The 18803-nt window shown below is 42.2% G+C and overlaps 2 protein-coding genes across 4 annotated transcripts in view; one reads left to right on the top strand and one right to left on the bottom strand.

Annotated features, from left to right (window-relative positions):
- slc41a1 (solute carrier family 41 member 1) overlaps nucleotides 1-15249 on the top strand; it is a 35254-nt gene extending 20005 nt beyond the window's left edge. For all 3 annotated transcript variants that reach the window (XM_038695890.1, XM_038695888.1, XM_038695889.1), the window contains exons 5-12: nucleotides 447-518; nucleotides 2552-2696; nucleotides 5964-6110; nucleotides 7890-8037; nucleotides 8882-8961; nucleotides 9141-9275; nucleotides 9388-9536; nucleotides 11059-15249. In XM_038695890.1, coding sequence (XP_038551818.1) covers nucleotides 447-518; nucleotides 2552-2696; nucleotides 5964-6110; nucleotides 7890-8037; nucleotides 8882-8961; nucleotides 9141-9275; nucleotides 9388-9536; nucleotides 11059-11244 — 1062 coding nt within the window. In that variant the 3' untranslated portion in view covers nucleotides 11245-15249. The remainder of the gene's footprint in view (nucleotides 1-446; nucleotides 519-2551; nucleotides 2697-5963; nucleotides 6111-7889; nucleotides 8038-8881; nucleotides 8962-9140; nucleotides 9276-9387; nucleotides 9537-11058) is intronic.
- A 2474-nt stretch (nucleotides 15250-17723) lies between these two features.
- LOC119885439 (EF-hand and coiled-coil domain-containing protein 1-like) overlaps nucleotides 17724-18803 on the bottom strand; it is an 8223-nt gene continuing 7143 nt past the window's right edge. Inside the window, exon 8 of the mRNA XM_038695485.1 lies at nucleotides 17724-18803. This exon is cut by the window's right edge and continues 330 nt beyond it. The gene's annotated coding sequence lies outside the window, so the exon portion shown is untranslated.

Genomic DNA, 18803 nt, shown 5'->3' with positions numbered 1-18803 from the left:
GTTTTGTATTATTTCCTTTTTTAAACCCACTCAAGAAGCGGATATTCACACACACGCAGACTTTATGTGTGTGGATGTGTCCAGATGTTTCCCTCTGCATGCATAAATGTTAGAGGACAGAAAGGAAGATGAGATGCTCTGTTTGTGTCCTCTCACTATGGATGAGTGTTAGGATAATTGCTCTGGACACACAGTAGCCCACTGTAGCCACAGCCACTTGAGACCTTTAATGTGTGCGTGCGTGCGTGCGTGCGTGCGTGCGTGTGAAAGAAAGGGAGAGGACAAATGAGATAAGTGGAGTCGGCCGCAGGGTGGGGGATCAGATCAGAGTGTCTTTGTCCAGAGAACTGACATCTGATTGTTCCAAAGGGATCAAGAGACAACAGCACACACACACACACACACACACACACAGATCATAACGTGTGTTCTTGTTTCTCTTTCAGGCTAATATTGGTCAGATGGACACAGCCAAGGACATGTGGAAGATGGTCATGGGAAACTTGGCCCTGATCCAGGTAAGAGCATGTCTGACCATGCTGTATGAAAACTTCTTTTGGTTTTAATTTCACTAAAATGTGACTTTGCAAGTGTGTACTTTGGAAAGTACAGCTACTAGTAATTATGTTCCCCTCCACTGGGCAACATGATCCTGGTCCTGGATCTTTATCAGACACCCAAACAGTGAACTTTCCAAATAATCACGTTTCTTCAACAGGAACCGATTCAGTTTTCTCCTGGTCCCTTAACCTGATAAATGAAACCCAGTTTCCCATTGACATGACACTTCACATTTCACTGGTGCCAACCCTGGGAACAGTCTGTTTCATAAGGGCCCTGTGTGTACAGTAAACACAGTACTACAAACTGCAGGAGCTTGTCCATGACCAGAACATTGTCATTCGCCTTTGTTAATGACGCACTCGCTGTAGCCACTCCCTTTTCTGCTGCTTGTATTACCTTACCATACAGTATTGCTGCGTTCCAGGCAACTCAGAACTCGGAAATTTCTGACCTCCAACTAGAAAAAGTACTTTGGAACGCCACTTGAAGTCAGATTTCCTACTAGTGAACTAGGAGAAAAAATATGTACCCTGACTTCACGAGTAGCAGCTGAATGACGTCACACAACAATGGCAGCTCCCATATAAGCACACATTTTATATGGTAAACCATAAATTATATTTCCATGTATTTAAATAAAAATAATCCATGCTATCATATAGTAAAACCTGTTCTGTATGTAAGCTGATGTAGAAATATGTTGCAAATGCTATTAGGTAGCTGATTACAGTAAAGAATATCTGAAAGTCATCTTCTCTGCGCAATAGTTATTCAGTAAAATGTTAAAAACACCAAAACATTTGAAAACATTATGAAGTATAATCTACAAGGAGGATTACCACTTCAGTCACTTGTTTTCATTAAAACAGCCACAATTTTAATTAACGCCAAGGGCAGTGCTAAGGGTGCAACTGGGTATACACTTGACAAAGAGTTTGTCACGCCCAGTCATGTTTTTCCTTTACTTTCGCAGTCATGAACCAGCGTTCCCCTGGAATGCTTTCAGGTCGGAAGTCGAATGTACATGAACAAGGATATAAATAAACAGTATTCTCAGAATGAGAGGTCATTCAGTGTTAAACTTATAATATATATATACACACAGGTGCATCTCAACAAAAGAGAACATTGTGGAAAAGTTCATTGTTAGCAGCAGAACCAGACTGAGATTATTGGCTCAGGAAAGCTTTGCAGGTGTTTTGAGTTAATTAGCTGATTAGTGCTCTTCTCAAGTTGACATTTCTGTATTATAAATTCTTTATTCTAAAATTCTAATAACATTTTAAGATACTGGATTTGTGATTTCCATGAGCTGAAGTCCATAATCATCAAGATTAAAATGAAAAAAATATATCACTATATGTATGTGTAATGAATCTAGAATATATGTTCACTGTTGTTGGAAGAAAACTTTTCCACGATATTCAAATTTTTTGAGATGCACCTGTATGCCTTCTCTGTTTTGAACATTAAAACAAAATGAACTCTTGGTTTGCTTTTTGAAGTGGGCTTGTGGTTATGTAATATTTGGTGAATACATAGTTCCTGGAACACTGTAAACCACTGCTGACACAACCTTCATTAAGAGTCCCATAGTGTAGAAGTCCATAAGTGAAGTTTCCAAGTTGTTTTTGATTACAAAGCGGGTCTAGGTGCTATATACATATTGTGGAAGTACCAAAAGAAGTACACACAGCCATATTCAGAAACAGTTTCTTTAAACGGCCCTCAGGACTTGTAATGTCACAATTATACAGTCACCGCCCTCCGGTAGTGTTCCCCAGGATAAAGAGATAACTGTGAGGAAGTGAATGAGGAAGTGTTTCAGGGGTTCTGTGGTGTTAAATCAGTCACTGTAAATGAAACTATTTGTATGAATCCCATGTCAGATTCTGAAAGCTGCTCAGAGGTCACAAGATGCATGTATATCTGGAGTTTACATGTGAACTGATAGCTACATGAACCATTTTAATGTGTGTGTATTCAGGTTCAGGCCACAGTGGTGGGGTTCCTGGCCTCCATAGCTGCTGTGATTTTCGGCTGGATCCCAGAGGGACACTTCAGGCTGGGCCATGCGGTGCTGCTGTGTGCCTCCAGTGTGGCTACTGCCTTCATCGCCTCCCTGCTGCTAGGTATGGCCAGCACATAGGGTGTGAGGGGTATCCACATGTCAACAGCCGCGTCAGGTTGGAATTAGACTCAGTGGTGCTTTGTGTTAAATGCTAACTGGGGGGCATAAATGTTTGAACCAAATTTCATGGATTCCGTCCAATAGTCAGAGATATTTCACTAAAAACCACAAATGGACCTCATGGTGTGTAGAGGAAAAGTTAAGGGGACCATGAATGTTTGTACCAAGTACACCGTAGTGCTAGCCCGTCCTGTAGATGTTGTGATTAAACTTTGACTTGCTGGTGGAACCTGGTGAAGAGTCAGGGATCTCATCTGGGCTACAGTTCATGACAAATCCAGTTGTTATATTATTATACACTTCAGTCGGGACCAAAGTGGTGGACTGACTGACTGGCAGTGACATCCTTGGAGTCATGCTGCTAGCATGGCTAAGAATTGATCCTGTAAAATAATCAGATTATAAAAAATGCCATTTGCAGTGTAAACACTGTTTTTAATGGCTTTGATTAACTCACTGCTGCTGTTCGGCTGCATTCTCTCCATGTGTCTCCTCTCTATGGGAGGCTTATTCCTACTTTCCTTGCCATGAGGCGACCCTGTTTACCTCTAAACTGCAGTGAACACATTCCTATTGCTGTAGGAAACAAAACCTTTTCCATGTGTGATGTGGAAGAACATCACAGGTCTGATCCTTTTCAGATATCTTAAAGCCTTCAGCAGCACCTCATTGCATCAGGTCTTCTCACTTTATGTTTCTGACCCAACCTTCAGGTGTTGTTTTTGCCAGCGTCAGCGGTCCTGATGAAAAACAAAAGCATCCCATTCCTTCTCTTGACCTCTGGCTACACCCTCAGAGACAACATGTTCTACTCTGAGTCTCTGCTGACAGTTAACAGTCAATAAGCACCCACAGCCACGATGATAGATGGTTACAGTGGTAGCCAAAGTACTCAGCTAAAGTACTAATACCACACTGTAAAAATACTCTGTACAAGTAAAAGTATTAAAGCAGTAAAATGTCCCTGTGCATTCTGTACTATTATATATCCTCTCATCAGATTATAATTCCTCATCATTAAAGGTTCAGTGTGTAAGATTTAGTGGCATCTAGTGCTGAGGTTGCGATTTGCAACCAAATGTCCAGTCTACCACTGCACCCTACCCTTTCAAAGAGCACACAGCACAAAAGGTTTGAGACAGCAGAGAGTAGCCAGTCAAGAAACCAGGTTTCTTTAGGTAGATATGGTAAGAAATTATATTAACTGATGGATGTATGACGTTTTTCAATGAAATTACTTATTAATAAATCAAATTGTCACTGCCTTATTGTCAACGGACTCTAACCTCACTTACAAATGAAGCACACGCCTGTTTTCTCTGTTGCTTTTATCAGCCACTATTCTGCTTTTCATGTGAGAACACCGGGTTGGATGTAGTCTGTGCACGCTCCCAAGGCTCTCTCCCATTACAGCAACACCACTGCAGCTAACCACATGCAAAGTTATAATACTCATTACAATATTGAGTCCAGCTCACAAACTGTTTCGTTATCATCCAATACATGTAACTGTGCTTACATCGCTGAGCCTCCAGTGAAAGATACACAGATAGTAATGAACGATGTAGCACGTCGGCTAAATCCAGTAAATATAACGTTATCATGTCCAGAGCATGAAGTAGTTCAGTTTCGGCTTATGTTCGCTCATGAGTTCAAGCAAGCACGCGTACGAGCACACACCTGGTTGTAATCTTAGAACCGAATCCTAGTGGCCGCTGAAAACTCCATAATGCCCCTTTAATTATACAGTAACACCATATGTTATTGCGACTTGGCCACTGACAGACAACATGGAAAATGAAAGCCAAGAGTGTGAAACACTGTCACTGTTTCTGCACCACAGTCCATTATAAACCACATAAGAGATGAAGTTTATACAAACATAGACACAGGAAACACATTAATTCTCTCTGTGATTATGGACCCTCACCAGAACTGCCCGTCTGCAGTAATCTCTGTCCCGCGGCCAAATTATGGTGCTTTGATAGATTTCATTTATTTAAAAAATAAAAATAAATAAATACTTGGATAGCAGTGCTAAAATAGATCTGTCATGACAGCAACAGTTATTCACATAATCACTTCCTCTTTGTGGTTTTGCCTGCAAACTAAAAGCACCAGAAGCTTGTTTGCTGTAATGCTTTATTTGGAGTTGAATTTAGAGCTTTTACATTGTCTGTAGTCTGGAGCCTGCTTGACACACCTCTGAAATAGCTGTCAGAAAACGTGATTTCCCTGAATGTCCAAAGGTTGATGGATGCGGATCAAACACCAAAACATAAACACTGCAGCACATGCCGTGATCTGAGCATGAGAAACAATTGCTGCAGAATCCATTTGTTGAAGACAGAAAAAAAAATTGTCCCAAGGTGGGATCAAACACACAACCTTCCTGCACTTCCAAATAAGCTAACTGAACACTGTAACAACAACTATGATGTTTTATATTCTCACCCACCATCTAATGGTTGAAAAAATTGCTCTGATACAAAACTTATTACTTCTTCTTCAGGCGTACGTATTCAACGTAGTGCTGAGCATCTACACTGCCTGAATTCTACCAGAAGTAGAACAAGAAGAACGTTGTGACAAAACGTGCTCTGTACCGCTGTTTGTCCGTTTTGAGCTACTGTAGAAACATGGCGGCGCAACATGGCGACATCCAGGGAAGGGGGACCCACAGTTATGTAGATAGAAATGTCTCATTCTAAGGTAATAAAAGCATAACGGTTCATTATATAAGGTCTTTACACACCACTGAAAACACAGTTATGGATCTTATCTTGCATTTCTGTGTATAGATCTTCAGAAATATTACACACGGGACCTTTAATCTAAAGCAGGATGTTGCTGCTGTTCTGAACTAGTATCAGACTGCAGCTGATGATTCTTTTCATTTTGGATCAATTTGCTGATTATTTCCTCCATGATTCAATTGAATGTTTGGTTTGTAAAGATTCTGCCGTCGCAGTTACCCAGAGCCCAAAGTGACACCTTTACAACCGTTTTTGTCTCTGACCAACAGTCCAAAGCTCAACATTATTAACATGTAAATTATAATGTACAATGTTTCCTTGGGAGATGTCGTGAAGTAGAAGTAGAAAGTGGCATGAAATACTCAGTATAGTACCACCCCTGTGTATTACACAGAATATCACATACCAACATGTGCAGCTGTGTGTGACATATCTGACCTGAAACCCTGCAGGGCTCATCATGATCGGCGTGATCATTGCGTCCAGGAAAGTTGGCATCAACCCTGACAATGTGGCCACGCCCATCGCTGCTAGCCTGGGGGACCTGATCACTCTGTCCCTGCTGGCAGGCGTCTCAACAGGACTGTACAAGGAACTAGGTAACACTCAGAGTAAATGTGATACTTATTAGTGCTCACACAGGTGTCAGATGTCCCAGTGTAGATGCTGTCTGCGGCCTTCAGAGCATTCATCTTTTTTAAGGAGGAGTGAAGACTGCTGTGTTTTATGGTATTAACCTATTTGTTCTGTGCAAACACTGCAGGCTTTACTAAGCTCAGTGCATGGAAGAGATGGGATGTAAAAATATAATTTCATAAAGATGATGAGTGCAAGTATTGCTGCTCTTCCAGATTTGTTGAGATGCAGAAAATAATGGAATGACTCTGAGATCTCAGTTGCTACATGTGTGATACAACTTCAAACGCCTCTGTTATCACAGCGGGGAGCAGCATGTGTGGAAATGTGTGGAACGTGACTGCGTCTGGCTGCATGCAGTAAATAAGAAGAAAAGCCACTCACACCTAACCTCGCTGTGTTTTAGGGCGAGAAAGTCCCAGCTGTTTGGCTCTATTGTTAGCTCTGTGAGCGTGTTTTCACCACCGACAAACCCCAGCTTCACTAAACTGCCCACTGCTCCATGTTTTCCACACCACAGACAGACAGTGTGGAGTATTCCCACAGCTGCTACAGTCAGGTATAGAGATTGGGCTTATTTGGGTTATTTTGGCTCCAGCACACAAAAACACAGCTGCTGTCTGGGTCTTGTGTAGGGAAATGGTGTGATTGTGGTCTCCTTAGTGTCAGTTTAGTAGTAACACTGCCTCCTAGAGACGAGGCTCAGGACTCAGTTTTGTTAGACTTATGACTAAATAAGTTTCTCCTGGTGCTTAATATTTGACCTGAAAATGGAATCTATGTCATCTGAATGAATGAACTTGCTTTATAAACAAACATTACTAAGCTGTTTCTAGAAACTTGTCCAACTGGTAGAACAATATTACAGGTACTGTAGCAGGAATCATGGGAAATGTAGTGCCAATACTAACCTCAGCGGTCAACCAGCATCCCGTTTCACTTGCACCACAGCTCATGTATGAATTCTTACTCCGGTGATCCTTATGTTACAAACATACTACACGCTTACACATGTCACACAGCAAAGAAAGGTGGTGGAGACATGACAGACCCATCAGAATATTGTGGTTGCCAAGTTTAGACATGGGTAACAAGGATTTGACACGAAAGCTGAGCCGGTTCATTTACAGTTTACAAAGTGAGTAACCTACAAGAGTGATGAAGCAGGAAATCCAGGAAATCAACTAATCCATAGAACAAGAAGAACAGAACATCCAAAAGATGAAATTCTATAGTATAGTATAGTTCAATAGAAAATAGTCCAAGACATGATGGAATAATCCAAGGAGACAGACAGGGACAGCTGACAACACATGCAGTGTCCCACACCAACTACAGCAAACAGAACAGAACAGAAAGTTAAACACACAAAAGGAGAGGCCCAGGTGAAAACAATTGAATCAGCACTGACAGGAAGTAAAATAAAACAACGACACCAGAGGGAGAACAACTCCAAAATAAAACAGACCAGCGGGGTATAAACGCAGAGACCGGGAGAGAAGAGAACAGGAACGAGAGGGAAAGAAAATCATCCACAAAGACAAGAACACAGAGACAGGACGTAAGTAAACATAGACACGTGAGGGAGGATGAATCACACACAACCAAAACCACAACACAGACATCACACACAGTAGGATCTGACCTAAAGAAATATTTCTTATTAGTTTTCTGCATACTAAAAGCGCTGCATCCACAGGTGCTCGGTGTGTGAGTCCACCTTTTCTCTTCTTCCCACACAGAGTTCAACGACTATGCCAGTCCGCTGGTGTGTGTGGTGTTTGTGGCATTGTGCCCCCTTTGGGTGCTGATAGCCAGGAAGATCCCGTCCACCAGAGAGCTCCTTTACTCCGGCTGGGAGCCCGTCATCATCGCCATGGCCATCAGCAGGTGTTTAGACTTTTCATTGTCTACTCACACAGCTTTTTTCAACTTCTTTACTTTTTCAGTTTTGTAAAAAATAATGAGGGCCTGAGCATGAAACATGCGAGGACCGTATTGAAACTGAAGGAATTATTATTTTTCTCTCAAATGAATTGTATTTTTGGCGGCCTAAAGGTACTCAAAGACGGTGCACAAAATTCAAGGGGTGGCGAAAAGGAACTTGTCCTGTTCCTGTCAGTGTTTTACATGTTTCTGAATTAATATTCAGCTGCAATAAGGGTGGCTGTGGCTCAGGGGGCAGAGCGGCCTACGCGTTAATCGGAAGGTTGGCGGTTCATTCCCCAGCTCCTCCAGGCTGCGTGTCAAAGTATCCTTGGGCAAGATACTGGTGGCTGTTCTGCCATTGAATGAATGTGTGTGAATGTTAGTTTCTGTTTGAGCACTTAGGCTCTGTGAATGATGAATGCACATGTAGTGTAAAAGTGCTTTGAGTGGTTGAAAAGACTAGAAAGGTGCTATACAAGTACGGAGCATTTACAATAATTTGCATGTTGCGTTTTACTGCTGCAGATGTTTTAACTCCTTTATGTCCTGTTGGGTAGTTTAAGATCATCGTGTGTTTGTAACGTTGCTGTCCTGTGAGAACCATGTATTTCTAAACGGACAATTTCTCATGTGATGTAGGAGAACAAAGCTACATAAAATTTAAATACACAAGTAAAGTACAAGTACCTTGATTTTGTACTTAAGTACAGTACTTAAGTAAATGCTCCAGATTGTTCTGGAACTTCATGTATTTCTGCGTAACGATGACAGGTGATGCAGTGAATCCCTCTCGTCTCTCTTTTAGTGTTGGTGGTTTGATACTCGACAAGACTGTCACCAACCCGAACTTTGCTGGAATGGCGGTCTTCACCCCGGTCATCAACGGTGAGGGTCATAAAGCTGAGGGATGAAAGATTAGTGATTACTTTGGGAAAGTGTGTGGAAGAAACAAAAAAGATAAGAGGAGTGTAGATAACAGCTGAAGTTATCTCATCACATCCACACTGAGCTTATTTTGCTCTGTCTCCATGTTGTCACGCTGTGTGTGTGTGTGTGTGTGTCAGGTGTGGGAGGTAACCTGGTTGCGGTCCAGGCCAGTCGAATCTCCACCTATCTGCACATGAATGGTCTACCCATGGGGGATCCTAACCCCACCCCCAGGAAGTGCCCCACACCCTGCACCTCCTTCTTTGGCTCCTGTAAGTTGACATGGAACGTTCAGCTGCTGATTATTTGTCGTGAAAGAGCAACATACAGAAGTTACACCTCAACACGTTCGTTATTGAAGTAAATGTCCTCTTTCTCTTCCAGCTGTAAACTCTCGTTCGGCCCGTGTGCTCTTCCTCTTGGTCGCCCCGGGTCACCTCGTCTTCCTCTACACCATCAACTCTCTGAGGGGGGGCCACACCACCCTGACAACCATCTTCGTTACCTTCTACCTGGCTGCTGCTCTACTACAGGTACACACACATACACACACATTCTTTATTAAACAAAAAAAACATTTATTAGGGGTCCAAGCCCGAGTGGGGCTGGGAACCCGCGATGCCTTGCATTCGCGGGTTCCCAGTACCAGCCGAGCTGGGAACCCTATTGTAATCGTTATGTTTTTTTTTTTTTTATTCTTCCGTACATTTTCGCCATCTCTGAAACTGCGGGCTAGACGGTAAGGCTACAGACACATATATGCCCATAGGTGGTGCTGTCATTGCAGATTACAGACGTGAAAAAAAATCCCATTGATTTACATGCATTTTATATCTCCATAACCACAAGTCCAATTGGCACCAAACTTGGCACGGACAATCTCTGGACCAAGCTGATGAACGTTTGTAGAGGAAATTTTGATATGTGAGAAAATGTCCCAATTATAAGCTAAAAAATGTTTGCCAAAAACTCTAAAAACAGGATGTGATGTCATATGTCAGGTTTGCAATGTCCGATCAACCTCCCGAGGGACTGTGTGAAATTTGGTGTCAATTGGCCTCTAGGTTGCGCTATTAATCCCATATCACATTACACTCCCATAAACATACATTCATTTTAGATCTGCAAGTCGCTTTAATTTCAAACTCTGGTTGTTTATTCGCCGTCGGCCCCTGAAGCCACGGCGGGGCGCTCGGGTCTACTTGCATGGCCTCCACGGGGCTTGGACCCCACTTACAACTGCTTGCAGTTCTAGTTATTATTATTATTATTATTTAGCAGTAGCAAATACCCACCCACGCCCACTTATTGCTGCTTCTTTTCGAGTTAAGGACTAACAGTAAGGTGGAGTACTCTTTAATTCACATAATTAACATTTCAAATGCTGGTATATTGTTGCATCTAGACTGCTATTTATCTGAAATGATGTGTGTCCATATTCAGCAGGCACTGGTTGTGTGTACACATCAACAATAACACAGATTTTGTGATATGAGCTACTTTACTTAAAAATGTCACTTCCAGCAAGTAGTTTTGTCAGTTTTGTTATCAGTCAACCAACCACAGGAGAAATCAGTCTCTCTAGGATCTGTTTTGTTTTTCTGGCTTTTCCAAAGTATTGAGGTCAAATTTGGAACCGTCATTTTACGGACACATGTTGGATTCAGCAGGTAAAACAAAATGTCATTATCTCATACTAGGGCTGGGTGATAATGCCAAAAATATTATCACGCTAAAAAAATCTCATACCATTCGATATCAATAATTGTCACGATAGATGTCAAATCATTATTTCTTTGAAGTTTAATGGCTCCTGAGTGAAAATTGAAGAAACCAGATGGTTAAATGTGTGGTGAAACTTCTCTTTATGGTCAGAACGTGACAAACACTTGATACAGTGGATCACTTCACAAATCTTAGGTACAACATTCAAAACAATTATGATAAAAAAGATGATTTTGATGTACTACTGATGTTCTGTGCTTTCACTCTTCCTGCCACCAACAACGACATGCACGGTACTACTAAGTTTGCTTCTGCTTCGTCTTCCTCCAGGTGATAATCCTTCTCTACCTGGCAGACTGGATGGTGCACTGGATGTGGGGCCGAGGCATGGACCCCGACAACTTCTCAATCCCTTACCTGACTGCTCTGGGTGACCTGCTGGGGACCGGCTTCCTCGCCCTCTGCTTCCACATGCGCTGGTTCATTGGGGACCGAGACTCTAACGTGGGCAACTGAATGCATGCACAGACAGAGACACATGCACAGAAAACAGAAAACACTTCACATACTGTACGCTTGCACACATGGACAGTGATGAACGTCACCCATATGCCTGCACTTATCTGAAACTGGACATGTCTACATTAAAAGGGCTAATCTCCTTTAGGGCTCTGATCGACGGTATAGTGTAGCGTTGATGTGTCATCTTCAGTATATCAGGACGCAGAGGCACCGCAGCAGCCCACAATCTGGACAGTATCATGTGTTTCACATTAGAAACATGGACACATATCTCCACCTCATCCACCGAACAAAAGTCCACTTGACGGATCTAGCCCCACAGACTCAGCTCCTCCTCCTTTATTTTACTTAATAACGGAGTCCTACTACTTTTGATATTGTTATACTATGGACAATGATTATTGATGTTGGTAAATAATGCATTTGATATGAAACGATATCTAATCTATGTGCAAAGTCAGTCCTCATTATTTTCAATGGGGACGTTACTTCCCATTTTTAAAGATCAAGTTTTAACACTTGATGACAAAAGACAGCAAAAAATATATCCAAACAATCTGAGAATGCTTAATCACCAAGTGCTACGTCTTTTATACAGACTGAAATCACATAAAACGCAAATTCATGTCATTTCTGATTCAGCAGAGCATTGAGGGCTAGCTGTCACCTCTGTTTCACTTTGGACAGGCGACTGGAACACAAACATACAAACTAAGTCCCTTTTTGGCTTCGCTGCGATCAGAAGGCTTCACTGGAGTCAGAACAGGAACCTGATTACTGCGCTTACTTCATTCCCCTCAGTTCTGGGCTTGAGAATTAGGAATTTCAGAACTGAAGTCAGATCACAATACAACAAACACTTACATCAGGCGCTCGAAGAACGGATTTACCTCTGATTTTGTTAGTGGCAGAGAATCACCTAATTAACACCTATTTAAATGTTTCTGTAAACAAGGATTGTGTGTTGATTCATTTTATTCCTCAGACTTCCACAAAGGTTCCACTGCTTCCTTTTTTGGCCAGATCTTCTAAAAGCTGCCATAGTGAAATGTCCTTAGTAAGATTTTTTCTTTGTTTGAGCAAACACACAGAGCCAGTGGGAAACCGTATGTGTAAAATACAACTAGTTAGGAACGTGTCGGACACACAAAAACACACTCGTGGTTTGTTGCAGCACACCATGCATGGGCTGTACCAGGTGAGAATAGCATCAGTCCCCCTTTCTGAAAACATCTGCCATCTCACTATTGGAGCAGGCTACTTGTTGTTTTTGTGTTGCCCAAGCCAGGCTTACAGTAAGTGAAAAGAAGGTCAACATGCTGGCAGCATGCGAGCTCAGCCAGCATGGGACAAAGTGTGAAATTGTGTTATGTTGCCTTAGCCAGGATGAGCTCACCCAGTTTTAGCTGTAGTCTGACACCAGATCAAAGGTACTGACTGCTAGTATTTACTGTGGATATTATCTATCTTTAGATATCTCTATATCTTTTATTTTGACAATTTAAATTCCCACAAGTCATTAGTTAGATGTTGAATACTTCCAGTGAAAGACCAATGAATTTGTTTGAGGTTGGTTAACAGAAAGTGATGTAAAAGGTTCTAGTATTTTAGTTAGTAGTTAAAGCTGTCTGTCACTTCACTTCAGTGGAATCACTGCGGTCAGTGAAAATGTTTCGTGTTGAGACTCTTTGACAGTGCTGACCATGGAGGACCAGAGGAGAGTGGAGGTAGCTATCATAGCTTATCAGCTGTGTTGCTGCATCCACTTTTTGTTCCTGTGGACGTTTTTTTGGTAGATGAATATCCCTCGTCTGTCACAGTGTAAACAGCTCCACACACGAGGAGTGGTTTGTAGTTGATGGTAGAAATATATGTTTTTAAATGAACTGTGTGAACTTATTCTCCTGTTAGGAGAATGTAAGTTCTGAAAGCTAACGTGTCAGTTAGCAAGCCTATTAGGGAACCGGAGGCTGCTAACATATTATCTGTGTCACATCATCCAGTTCTATACACCTCTGCATATGAGATGCGTGTGTTTCCTTAGATTTAACTTCTTAGTGAGCACAAGCAGTCGCCAGCTTCCACCACCTCTTTCTCCAGGACACACACATTCACTTTGTTGTGCTGGTTCCTGGTGTGATTCTTCAGAATCTGTGGCGTGGGATAGAATAAAATTCTAGAAACGTGTTGGGTTTTTTTGTTGTCACACACAAATATTAATTATACCAACTATGAGTAATCACTCACTTTACTCAGTGAAGGACTGTACGGTGTTTAATCAGTGGGCAAAATGTTCGTCTCACAGAGTGTTTGTGGACTTACAGGTGAGGAGGAAGAGAATGAAAAAGGCAGTTTTGAGCCATTTTGACAGACCGTAACAAGTACAGATGTTAGCCCAGAGGCAAAGCCCAGAGTCTTAGGGGGATCCTGCATGTGATGCTTGACCTGTTAGTGTGTGACTTCTGTGCTGTTTGGAAGGGGCCAGCAGAATGCATGTGCAGGGCACATATAGTGAATGTGCAAAACTTATTATATTATTATTTTATCAGTTCAAATCTTTTGTTTTGGTCTGACTGATTTTTTAAAAACCTGTCTCTTATCTTATTTTTTTCTATTCCTTTTCTCCTTTCCCTATTTTTTTTAAACTCTTCATGATTTTTGTTATGTGTCATGAATTTCATCAAACAAACAACCACTGTAAAGATGAAGCAGTTTGTTGGTAAAATGCACACAGTACTGTAATCTGTAAACCGGACAGCAGAGGGCACTGCAGGAATTCTCTTCACTCTACAATGCTCAGTGCATCTCTGTGTCCTCCGGATTCAAACCCACACATGTCCACCCAGAGTGACATTTGTTTTGTCTCCTTTTGTCTCTACGGTGTATGAATTGTTGTACAGTTGCATCTTTCCGTCTGTTCACTCAGTCTGTACCCTCCACCCTCTCACTGAGCAGGTGCCAGCGTTCTGCCTCTATGTCAATGGAAAGTTGTGAATACTTCTGTAAGGGGGCACGTAATGCTTTGTCTATTTATTTTTAGAAGCACACAAAGCAAATTGTACATACTATATTTATTCTATATATAAGGTTGTTTATTTTGTCATTTCATTTTGGCTCTGTTTCTTTGACACCATGTGGTTCTCATTTGTCTCTTCTTTTTTTTCTTTGCAAAAGGCCAGTAGAGCTTTTTGATGCTTACCGCAATAGAATGGCGACGAGGCTAATGAATAGCACAGTGCCTAATACCAGTCTTTACACACCTCACACATATGTACACACAGTCTGTCTCACACAAGGAAGCATATTATAAGATATAGATTGGCCTTAACCTATCCGAGCCAAGCTCAACTCAGAGTAACCAATCAGGAGCTCGGTTCGCCACAGAGTAGAGTCTCTTTAATTAGCTTTGATTAATAAAAGATCTACAGTAATTTGATTATGATGTGAAATGTATTAATGACTTTATATGAGGCAGCAGGGGAGAGGAGGGCTGGTAGCCTCTAACGGTGGATCTGTAAAAATCAGGACTTGGAGGCTGAAAACCTTGACTGGTTGGACAGGGCGTCTGAAAGGTCTGGAGTTGAGTTGAGCACCAACAGAAGTAAGATTTTAACCCACAAACACCTGAAAAGACAAAGTGCACCATGAAAAAATGCACTGATGATTCCAGATGTTAAGAATCCCCAGCCTTTAAAACCATTCACCCACCCACTGCCTTGCTAACCTCAGTGCTACAAACCCCTGAGCCCCTGAACTCCCAGGGAACCACACTGACCCTCTGGCATGGCACGGCCGAGCCTTCCATCAGACTTCCACCGGTCTAAGTCAGCTGTGCTACCTCTGACAGACTGGACCTGATGGGTCCAGTCTTGCTGGGGCCGAGGTATTTACGGTCTCTGTGTTCTTCCTGTAAAAGCCCTCCCTCTGTGAGGTGGGAGGAAGGCTTTCTCCCTGCAGGACTTTTGCTGGAAATAAAGGACTATGTTATTTCATACCATTCCTCTGTCTCAGTGTCTGTTTTTGTCAGCTTTTGCTGTAGAGGTGTGGCCGACCTGACAGGGTCCGTCACTCCAGTCCGCTCAGCTTTTCTCAGTACAGATGTTGCTCAGAAGAAGGGAGCAGCTAACCTCCCTCTGATGTGTAGAGGCCACGCAGGTTACACTCTTAAAAATAGACAATATCAAATTCATGACCAAGAGACTGTATACTGTTTTTTACATCAAGACGAATCAACTTGCTTCTGGAAACTGCTCTTTATTTACACTATGATGAAAGTTCATGTCCATTTTTAGGTTAGCACATTCAAGACACATCCACCTGCATATTTACACATCCTGCAGTTCTGTGTTTGGTCTCCACGAGCTCTTGAGGGAAATATCTGGCTCTTCAGCTGCTAAATGCTCCACAGCATGAGGATCTGCCAGAAATAGGACTCCAGATGTATGACAGTGTTGTTCTGTAACTGCTAATGTTACAAGTTCAACATATCAACTTAAAGAGTGATGATACAGCGTGTCAGTGCTGTTACTGCAAGGGCTGTGTGACGGACTTATCAAACGCCAACACCTAAAGTGGTGGTAATGATTTTGTTTTCTACAAATAACGACAAAGACATTTTCTTTAGATATGTTTATTCTTTTCACAAATGATGCTAAAATTTCCTATCTGAGTGCATGCATTTTGGTTAATATTAGTATTCATTTGAGTAGAATTGTTTGGCAATTTATACCTGTCTTTTGTTTCTTCACACGCTGCTGCTGCTGCTGAGTCATGTGCCAAAGGGAAGCTGGAGTTTGAAACTGCCTTTTATATTCCACCACAGGAAGTGGAAGGAGGCAGTGGGCAGAGGGACTCTGAACTGCAAAATCCTTAACAACACAGCAAGCATGTGGATATTTTGTTTGTTAGATTAATATTGGGTTTCAATAGTGTTGTTTTGTTAGTATTTTCTTATGGTTGGTTGTTGGGTTTATTTTGGGTCTTTTTAATTGTGGTAAGTTTTCTCCCCTTTGTGTTTGGTGTAGGCTAGCCTGTGTGTATATACCCCTCCTTTTGTGTCATTCAGTAGGTCAGGTTTGTTATGTTCAGACTCATGTTGTAGTATTGTTATGCTGACCTCAGTTTAGTTAAGACCCACTTTTGAGTAATTCTGTTGACATGTAGCAGTCCTACAACATCTGTTTCTCTGTCCAATGGCACTTCCCTCTCCTCGTTTACTCCTCTCACGGAGAGCGAAGTATCAGAACTCCTGACCCGTAGCCGTCCTACTACATGCCCACTGGACCCGATTCCTACAAATCTCGTCCAAGCCATATCTCCTAACGGGGTCCCTGCAATCACTCATGTGATAAATACTTCTCTGGCATCGGGAACCTTCCCGACCACTTTCAAAAGGGCTCAGGTTAAACCTTTTCTCAAAAAGCCTTCCCTCGACCCTACTTAAGTTGAGAACTATCGGCCAGTTTCACTTCTACCATTTTTATCCAAAGCTATCGAACGGGCAGTCTTCAACAGGTCTCAGAATTCCTCTCACGGAATGACCTCCTAGATCCATATCAGTCTGGTTTTAAGAGTGCCCACTCTACTGAAACGGCTCTTTTGTCTGTAACAGAAGCTCTAAGGTCAGCTAAAGCTGCAGCCCAATCCTCGGTCCTTATCCTGCTTGACCTATCAGCTGCCTTTGACACAGCCTGCTATCCGCACTCGCAGCAATGAGCATCTCGGGCAAAGCACTCCTGTGGTTGGAATCCTGCCTTTCAAGGACAATTATCTTATTCCCACTGCAAGGCTTGCCACCTTCAACTAAACCTCTCTAAGAGTGAACTCTGGGTCATTCCAGCAACGCAATCTATCCACTACACCATCAAACTACAAACTGACTCCTCAACCCTCACTCCAACCAGGGTGATGAGAAACTTGGGTGTCATGATTGATGACCAGCTGTCCTTTTCAGACCATGTTGCTGCTGTCTCTCTGTCGTGCCGTTTTGCTCTATACAACATAAGGAAAATCAGGCCCTACCTCACTCAGTACGCCACCCAGCTTCTGGTACAGGCCATGGTTATCTCTCGCCTTGTCCACTGCAATGCCATTCTAGTAGGTCTTACAGCTTGTGCTGGGAAACCCCTACAAATGGTTCAGAAAGCCCAAAAGGACTCATGTCACTCCATTAATGAGTGACCTCCACTGGCTACCCATGGCCTCCCAATTCAAGTCACTAATGCTTGCATACAGAGCTACTACTGGGTATGCACCCATCTACCTAAACTCCATAATACAAGTCAACGTTCCTTCCTCCAACGAACGCCGCCTGGCTCTGCCATCCCTTCACACAAAGCAATCCCAGTGTCTGTGACACCACGATGGTGGAACGAGCTACCACACGCCATCAGAGCAGGGGCGTCCCTCTCTAACTTCAAGAAGCTCTTGAAAACTCATCTCTTCTGAGAACACCTCTAACTCCTAACCTCTAACATGCACCTCCTGTGCTCTTCTTCTTCTATCCCCTACAATGATCTTGTATTGATTGCACTTTTTGTTAACTCTTACTTCTTTCCGTAGGTATTTACACCATTGATGCGATATGTGCTATTAGCTCATTCTAGTATTTATTAGTGCTCTTACAAATATGTATTGTCAGTTGTAGAGCTCGTGCTGTATTTGATGCTCTGTTGATGCTTGTATGTTGTTCCTCAAATGTAAGTCGCTTTGGATAAAAGGTTAAGCCAAATGAGTAAATGTAAATGTATAATGTAAATGATATAATAAATAATGTTGAATACAAGATTATGTTTGATCATGAGCTCTGGAACAAAGGCTGTGGGTACAATTAAATAGAATAGAATTAAATAGATACAAAACAGAGAACACAGAGTTTGAATCAAGTAAATAAAATTACATCTGGGAAACACAACTCAGAAACGTACATGGGTGCAAAAGGGCTAAAGGCTAAGTACCAAACAGGAGCAGCTTATTTAGCAGGAGATTAGCAGAGGGCTGCTTTGACACCCTACAGGTGGAACCAGGAGTTTCTCTCTGCTATCTCCTGGACAGTAAAACAATAAATGAAAACATAAGACACTAAATACAAAGCTCACACGACGCATAAAATACAAATAAAAACAATAACAACCATACAATAAAATCAATACAACCAAAACAAGAAATGTCAATTTCAGTTATCAAAGGCCAAGGAAAAGAGGTGGGTTTTAAGAAGAGACTTAAAACAGACAGTGAAGATGCCTCTCTAATGTGCAGAGGTAGATCGTTCCACAGTTTAGGAGCTGCTACAGCAAAAGCTCGGTCTCCTTTGAGCTTGCGCTTTGTTTTGGGCACGCTTAGGAGCAGCTGATCGGCTGACCTGAGAGAACGGGTGGGTCTATAGGGGTGTAGCAGCTCAGAGATGTAGGGTGGAGCAAGGCCATTAAGACATTTAAAAGCAAATAAAAGAATCTTAAAATGGATCCTATGATGTACAGACAGCCAGTGGGTAAAATGGGGCAAATGTGCTCGTATTCACGTGTTCCAGTTAAAAGACGCGCTGCAGCGTTTTG

The sequence above is a fragment of the Micropterus salmoides genome, unplaced genomic scaffold (genome assembly GCF_014851395.1).
Source record: "Micropterus salmoides isolate LMB-PRFRI ecotype aquatic unplaced genomic scaffold, ASM1485139v1 Ms_hic_scaffold_4, whole genome shotgun sequence".
NCBI lineage: Eukaryota > Metazoa > Chordata > Actinopteri > Centrarchiformes > Centrarchidae > Micropterus > Micropterus salmoides.
Note: the sequence above shows the minus strand (reverse complement) of the source record. Positions and strands in the feature narration are given on the sequence as shown.